Source organism: Labrus bergylta, chromosome 17 (assembly GCF_963930695.1).
Source record: "Labrus bergylta chromosome 17, fLabBer1.1, whole genome shotgun sequence".
Lineage (NCBI taxonomy): Eukaryota > Metazoa > Chordata > Actinopteri > Labriformes > Labridae > Labrus > Labrus bergylta.
The window spans coordinates 19,336,554-19,344,979 of record NC_089211.1 but is presented as its reverse complement, the minus strand read 5'-3'; the positions used below and the strand labels follow the sequence as shown (position 1 = coordinate 19,344,979).

At 38.9% G+C, this 8,426-nt stretch overlaps 2 protein-coding genes across 2 annotated transcripts; one reads left to right on the top strand and one right to left on the bottom strand.

Moving 5' to 3' along the window:
* The first annotated feature begins 297 nt into the window (after positions 1–297).
* On the top strand, positions 298–3,479 carry rx3 (retinal homeobox gene 3). The gene is made up of 3 exons (XM_020643031.3): positions 298–820; positions 1,130–1,365; positions 2,269–3,479. The coding sequence occupies exons 1-3, from the start codon at positions 556–558 to the stop codon at positions 2,716–2,718; spliced, it is 951 nt and encodes a 316-aa protein (XP_020498687.2). The 5' UTR covers positions 298–555; the 3' UTR covers positions 2,719–3,479.
* Positions 3,480–4,602: 1,123 nt separating this feature from the next.
* grp (gastrin-releasing peptide) lies at positions 4,603–6,156 on the bottom strand. The gene is made up of 3 exons (XM_020643032.3): positions 5,667–6,156; positions 4,925–5,154; positions 4,603–4,809 (listed from the first exon to the last, which is right to left on the bottom strand). The coding sequence occupies exons 1-3, from the start codon at positions 5,821–5,823 to the stop codon at positions 4,756–4,758; spliced, it is 441 nt and encodes a 146-aa protein (XP_020498688.1). The 5' UTR covers positions 5,824–6,156; the 3' UTR covers positions 4,603–4,755.
* Positions 6,157–8,426: the final 2,270 nt, after the last annotated feature.

Sequence of the window (8,426 nt, the reverse complement as noted above, 5' to 3'; positions counted from 1 at the left end):
CACTTTGATTAAATATTAAGCTGTCATCTTGCAATCCATGTCCTGACCAGAAATCTTGTAATTATGATTTTGTTGTACCTTAATCTGTGGGCCTAATCTTCCTCTTTTTTCGCAGACTAACATGAACATGACATCTGGAGGAGTGGAAAGATGGTTTTAAGATTTATGTAAGTAGGTTTAGAGCCAGCACTGACTGACTGATGTACTTGAGATGGGGAGGAGTTACAGGAAGAGAGGAGGCTGTGCGCTGCTGGTGCCTGCATGTGCGCACAGTTACCCCTAAATCCAGGACCAAATCCATCAGGACGTCCCCTCTGTGACGTGCTGCGGGGGTGCCGCATGGGCAGGGGGTCTTACAGGAGGCAATACTTTAAAAGCCCCTCTGAGGATGCTCCCTATTCACTCGCGTGTGCGTCTTTTGCTCAAGTTTTCCAACAAGCTCGGCTCTGGTTTAAAACTTTACCGAACACCGGAGCAGCGAGGAAATCTGAAAGAAGTTTCATTTGAGTAATTTTGACCGTCTTTTTTTTTTTTTTTTTGGACTTTTATCGACAAATGTGGCTTCTTGGATCAGCTTCCCAAGTGATGATGATGATGGATGAGCGCCTGTCTCCCTCCGCACGCGCCGTCCAGAGCCCGGGGGACAACCAGTCCACCATCCACAGCATAGAAGCCATACTGGGATTTAGAGAGGACACACTTTTCCACAAATCAGCCTCCTACAACATGACGGAAAAAGTCCTGGTCCGAGAATCCGAGCGCAACGGGAATGTTATTGTGACCCCGATGAAAAAAAGTCACTCCTCAGAAAGTTTTGACAGTAAGTCGGTTTGGTTTCCTCCAAATTATGATTAAGATGAAATTATAAAACCGGGCACTCTTGTTTCAAACATATAATAAGAAGATGAAATGTGGGTTTTCTAGGGTAAAGTCTTTAAGTTTATTTTTTTGTTAAACAATTATAGTCTTATATGTCAGGTGTCATTTCGTGCGCCAGGCGCCTTAGCCTATATTTTATCTGACTCAGTGACAAAAGATTTAAAATATATATATATATGTATTAACAGTCTACATTTAAAAGTAAATGTGAAACATCTTTAAACTTGATTTTTGTTTTCTCTCCACTCAGGTGTTTGTTGCGCCAGCAGCGCCGCTGAAGTCTCGGTGTGTCCGGACTCACCGGACAGAGACGGAAAACTGTCCGACGACGAGAACCCGAAGAAGAAACACCGTCGGAACCGGACGACGTTCACCACTTTTCAGCTGCACGAACTGGAGAGAGCGTTTGAAAAGTCCCATTACCCGGACGTGTACAGCAGGGAGGAGCTGGCGCTGAAGGTCAACCTGCCGGAGGTCCGAGTGCAGGTAGGTCCCAAATACAGACTTTTTCTTTCTTCTTCACTTTCACGCTGCAGGCAGTAATGAGGGCTGATAGCCTAAAGTCACTACAGTTCTTTGGCTTAAAGTGTATCAAAACACAAGCCTGTGAGAACATGTTAACTGTCTTTTCAGATATTACAATAAACTTTCCACAATTACAAAATGAATAGCCTAGATCTTTAAATGAAAGGTTATTTTGGCATCATTACATCTGAATCAATTAATAAAGTAGAAATGTTTGGAAAAAAGTTTAAACATATTTCCCAACATTAATACTTTTATTTTTCTGAATATAGAAATCCAAAAATAAATATTATTTAAATCGTAGACTATTGTTCCCACAAACTAATTTATTAACAGTTCCTCTAGCTGTTTAGAAACGCAAAGAAAGTGCAAGTTTTTTGTTTCATGGTATAGTTCAACTGAAGAAAAAAAATATATGGTCAGTTTTACTTTATAAATACAATAGGATTGACTTTGTTGTAACTTTTTTTCAGCAACATTTCAACATTGAAAGAAACTGAAGCGTCTAAATTAGTTTTTCCCTGAAATTATGATCACGACTCATTTATTCGTCTTTAGAAAAGTGATTGAATTCAAAATGCTGAAATGTACACCGATATATACCCTTCCATCATCCATATTTATAAATATAAATGTACGCACAAAAATGACATTTTTCATACTGTTAATGCAATAAATAAAAATGCCTGTTTTTAGACTAACGATCGTGGTTTGTTTTAGAATTTTAAAGTGTTTTTCTACCTCCACTCTCCTTTTTGTTGACTGTTTGGTGACCTAGAGGGAGAGCTTTGTGTGCAGTTGCCCTTGAAAAGTTAATGAAAAAAAATAATAGTTTAAATAATAAAAACTTGAATTCCTTTCCAGGTGTGGTTCCAAAACCGGCGTGCAAAGTGGCGTCGTCAGGAGAAGCTGGAGGTGAGCTCCATCAAGCTCCAGGACACCTCCACCTCCTCACTGCTCTCCTTCAGCCGCTCCCCCAGCAGTGCGCTGGGCTCCGGTCTGCAGCTGGACCCCTGGCTCTCTGCCCCCATCACCTCCTCTACCTCCCTGCAGTCCCTCCCCGGCTTCATCACCGGCTCACAGGGCCTCCCGGGCACGTACACCCCTTCTCCTCCTGCTTCCATGCCCTCCTCCCTGTCGGCCTCCTTCCTCAGCTCCCCGGCTCTGGGACACAGTCCTCACCTGCCCCACATGGGCTCAATGTGCCCCCCGCCCCCTGCCTACCCCTGCTCAGCTGACCCCAGGAACTCCAGTATCGCCTCTTTGAGGATGAAGGCCAAGGAACATATTCACTCTATCGGGAAAACGTGGTGATGCTGAGTGGAGGAATTGACTTTTATACCCAGAATGCATCCGACTGCAGCTTCTGAAAAACGGACTTCATCCTCATGCCGATGGGATTTTATATTGGATGTTTAAAAGAGTGAAATCGGAGGCTGACATTCAGGACTAGATTCATCCTCTCCACTTACGAGGACAGCACTGTGCTTCAAGTTTCCCTGTTTAGCAGTTACAAGCATTCCGCATTTAATGAATGGGCTTTAAAACACTTAAAGAGACAAGACATTTAAAAATATTAAAAAACAAACAGTGATATAAATGATGTCTCCATATAGAGGCCACAATAGTTGATATGTTCTATACATTTACAGACACTTTACACAACCTTCTTAAAAATACATTCTCATGTATTGAACCCATTCATTAAATGTTTATTAACTGCCTATAGATGCTAAATACGGGTGAATTCAAGTCTTGAATTCCAGGAAATTTAAAACTAATGAATGATGTCGACGGTATTTTTTTCTTCTCCTTCATCTGATGTGTTCACTGTACATTTTGACATTCATTCAGCTCACTCTTATTTATGTCCATCTTATGTTATGTTGCCAGTAAAAAAAAAAAAAAAGCCCTTCAGCGTCGATCACTTTTTAATTTTACTTCAGTAAATGGAGTCCTCATCCTTCTTCATCGTCCCTGCTGTTATTCTGGTTTTTTGATTTGAAATCTTAACAGATGTGTATATTTTCTTGATACAATAAACTTTATATGTAAAAATCAACAAAATAGTGGTTGATTACACTTTCACAAACATCTCTTGAGAATCTAAGAAAATAGAAAATGAGTTTGCATATACGTACCTTCGATGCAAAGGTAAAGATTTTGCAAAATAGCATTAATGTAAATGAGCAGACGTATGTTAAGTATTAAAGTGTCTTATTACCCTCAGAATGAAGGTTCATGACAGCTCAGCCCAAAACTATAGCCCCCCCTAGTGGTGGGTTCTTTAAACCTGTCTGTCAGTTTAAGGGAGGGTTGTTTTTTTCCTCTCTTTATTTTTTAATTTAAACATTAATAAAACAAGCATTATAAAGAAAAGGCAAACGTTGAGGTGGATTTAAGAGCAGAATTCCCCTTTTGTAAACTTAAATTAATTTGTAACTGCTAAAAAAAAATGTATGGGTTCAAATAGTGCCACACATACTTTCACAGTTTCACAGTATTTTAACATTTACTACTTTTTAATTTATAGAGCATGTGATTATTAAGAGTCAGCTTAAACTCCCAGACTTCCTCCCTCTGTGTCACAGAATGAGTTTGTCAGCCCACTTATTTCCTCCTCATTAGCTCCTGTAAACTTTATCCCATTGGATGCTGGGATTAGACTCATTATGACGGGGTGAAAGTGGCTTGTACCTCCATTGTTCGCCAATCATCCGTGACGAATGAGGACAGAGGACAGCAGAGAAAACTTTCCTTTTGGCTTTAAGAGAAGGGATGTGTGTAACCAAATTGTTTCAATTAGCATTTCCTATTGTGCGCAGACCCTGAGGGCTAATAATCACCACCATCACTGTCCATCCTACTGTCCTAAATAGACCCCTGTGTGTGTGTGTGTGTGTGTGTGTGTGTGTGTGTGTGTGTGTGTGTGTGTCGTAATAAGAAGCTTATAGGCATCAAAACTCACTGAATTTAACTGCTTGTGATTTGTCATCTTTATAACTGATCATTTGAACTCTTCATTCTTTACCTTACTGGTGATTTAATCATAAAAAAAAACAAAGAACCTAATGATGTGGATAATGTGCGTCACCTGGTGGTACAAACTGGTACTGCAGGCGGATCGTGCAAAACTTATTTCCAAACTAAAAGATCTATGATCAAATATAAAAAATAAAAATAAAACAGAGGCTGCAATGCAGTTTTCTCAATGTAACATTTTATTCAGCTTTCTCACTTGTTATGTTGATCAGAAAAACAAAACATATACATTTATTGGGTTAACAGTGTATTATTATTACAGCAGAATAAAATAAAAAGTGTGGATATGTGATAACGGAGAACATTTTTTTAGGTGGACTTGTTGTGCTGATGTTTCAAAGCCAGTAGAAGCAAGTGAGACATCTACAGTGGAGAGTTGAAAAGGAGAGAAATGTGTCAACTTAACATCGTAATTTCAAGAAGGTGAAGTTAGACAGGAGTAAATAAATCAAAGGAAAGTACAAATCTCCAAACTGACCTCTCTGAGATATTTGTCTCTGTCCTCTTCTCTCCAGCCGCTGCGCAGTCGCAGCAGCCTGTCTGCTATCATCGGCTTTTGGTTCTTTTGTGGCTTCAGAGCTTCCAGCAGATGCTGGCGGTCTCGCTCCATCACTGTGACCCCGGCTGCTTCTGAGAGTGTGAGGTAGTCACCGTTTGTCTCCTGCAGTTCAGGCAGGCTGTCAGTGCTTTTCTTTCCCATCAAATGACCTGGAAGATAAACACAACAGGATGCATCAACTTGCTCTAAGAGAGATCTGTTGTGGTCTGTGGATCCAGCTCAGACAATAAAGGCTGTAACCGTTAAAAAAAAATAAACAGAACCAAAAGATTTCACTTTTTCCAAAACCCTGATGGTAACACTGATAAATGTATCAAGTATGTCTCCCTTCAAACAGCTATTTCCCCCCTGAAAAGAGATGCAATTTTTTTTTTTTTACAGAAGTTAACTTTGAACTGTTTCTAAATAAAAAACATTATAAAAAAGAAGCTCCAGATTTGTCTTCAATGTTAAGATCAAAAATTAATTACATTATCCATCATACAAGATTTGAAGGTTTTTGAGATGCGTACACTATCCTCTAAGCATGGGAGACAAAATATGTTCTTTTTTAAATATTATATTTTAATGAACAAATAAATCAAGCAAATTTCAAACTTTTTTTTTTTTTTTAAATCACGTTTTTCCTTATATGATCTTGAAAATGAGAAGTTCCTCTTACCTACAGCCCAGTGATTGCCTCGTGGAAACATGTTCCCATCATCTGCAGCAGGTTGGCTCTCTGAGCAGTACAACATGCAGGGGATTGTGGCCAGAATAATCAAAAGTGGCCACACTGGTCTGCAGGTCCATGAAATGCACATGAACTCTCCGCCCATGATAACACCAGAGGAAAAATGTCAGATATAAACCGCGGCAGGCAGGCAGGTGGTTATATCTATCCTTAATTGTAGTTAATCGGCTTTATTTAACTTTTTAAAACATGGACCTCCCTCGTCGATATTTAGCCTGTGAGCGGATACCGTAGAAGAGAAAGTCTTCTGCTGCCGACTTGTTGAACTTCCTCTCTCGGAGCCTTTAGAAGAAGTGACTGATGTGAAAGTTAAGAGCCCCCTCCTGATACAGCTGTGCGTCAGCGGCTCTTTTTCAAACATGCACGCTGCCAGCCGCAGGAGGAGACCGTGATGACAAATTCTCATTTCTAGCCTGTAATTATTATTGCACGGCTCCTCACTGCTTGTGGAGAGATTGCAGGGTCGCTGCAGGAGGCGTCAACGTCATTTTCACGTTGATGGACGAGACTTCAGAGTCATGACTTCCGTCTAAACATGAGGTGGCCAATAAAACCCCACGATGAAACGAACCTATTCAGATCATTAGAAAAAAGAAGCCATTATGAAAAGGGGCATATTTCATTAGTAGCCTGCTTGTGTCGATCAGCTGAAACAGGCCTATAATTATTGTAACTTAAACATGTTAGGGTTAAGATAGAGGGTTAACTATTTGTTTGTTTGTTTGTTTGACTATTGGACAAGTTAGCCCATACCAATAATTGTATATTACAAAGTCATCATGTCATAATATTTCTTTTCACACGTTTAGTATGTTTCAATGATGAATCCCTGTTTCCAAAGGAGCCAGAGATACAGTCGAGATTGCATTCTGATAGGTCAGTAAAGTACTTCAACATTGTAGGAGATGCACATTCTCACAGAGAAAATCTATTTATTAGAGTGGCTATATGTGCAAAGCCAACAGACAACCTTACTCTTCCTCTTCTTCCGTATCAAATTTTTTTTCATTGCTCAAACACAGCTAAAAAAATAGTTAAAAGTTAAAAAGATAAACTTTCAAACTCCTCACAAATTCTAAACTTTCTCTCATCATTTGAGGCGTCACAAGCAAAACGGTCTATTCAATTATCAAAATGAGTCAGACACACATGTATATCCATAGATATTACAAGATGTTTGTGGTGTCTGCTAAACTGGCCGATGAGCTTCCAGCTGAAATAAATTAACTAGGAAACACATGGGAGATGACTTTTTACATCAAAGACCAAAGGTACATTTTCTATATCCAGTACATGTAACACATTGTTACACAAACAGATGTACTGATCTTCATGTGTACTGCTGTGTTGTACAGTTTGGATCTTTCCCACTAAACTTTGACCTAATGTATAAAATCTGAATTTAAAAAGATCAGTATGATACAGAATAAAGAAGCACTCAGTGAGTTGAAAAATAATTGTATAGAACGGTAAGCAGTCAGTGTCAACAAACATGTTCAAGAAATGGAGATGTGTATATAAGAAACTTTTCCAGGATTGTCTGACATGCTGGCAGAAACATTTTGACCAGCACGACTCGCACAATGACAAAACAGCTTTTCATTTTGATGGCAGTGACCATTTATATTTTAAGTGACTTACTACAATTTGCAAACATGCAATAGAGTTTTGATGGACCATGAAACTGTTGGGAAGATTGCACTTAATAGTTTATAGAAACATTAAGACTGTTTCGAAAAATGAGCCAAAATCATTCAGAGAAACTGAAATAGAAAAATTGCAAACGTAAAAAATTAAAGTTAAAAAGATATGAAACCCCATTGGAAAAATCAACAAAATAAGAGCTTAAAGTCTCTCATCTTTGGGGCTTTTCAGGTGCGTCATACTTTATCATGAATGGATCATTTAGAGTTCTCACATGGCACACATCTTTAGTGGTCCAAGAGGAATGTTCATGGCTTATATGGTTTAAAAAGAAATTGCACTTTGCATTTTGTGTCTATATATATATCAATCAGTTTTAGATTTTACAATGAGTGTGTAATATGCAACATGTTCACGGTGGGTGATGTAATCGCTAAAGTGCACGTATAATGCCGCCGACTCTTTTCACTCAACACACATACCTTCACACTTAAATGAAGGAAAATGTATTTTGTAGCTGTCGTTTCAGTTTAAGACGAAATTGAGTGACAGCTTTGACAGAGTGTTTCCCAGCAAGAAGGAGCGTAGATAAAGTTAAAGCAACTATTAAACACAATCATAATCAACAGTCACTGAAATGTATGAAGCTGGATCAGTTAATCACATAGTACAAGACATGAACCGCACTGTACTGACCTCTGACTTAAACGTTACTGACCGTTTCGACTTCACTTATAAATGTTGTTCTTAGATGATGAGGGAAAACCTGCAGATAAAACCTTTTGAGGATGATCATTCAGAGTCAAGCCAAAGACACCTCTTTCATTTTCATATTATGATTATTATCTGCTGCATTTCTATGAACATGATGTACTCCACCCCTTGCACCCGAAAACCTTGTTTTCAGAGCAAAGGAAATGAGGCCAAATTAAAAGCGCTCACACTGGTCAAACAAGAATGACTGTAATGAATATTTTTTACTGCAAACACCTGACTTTAAGGATCCAACAATGCTGCATATGTTTCATTTATCTATACAATATT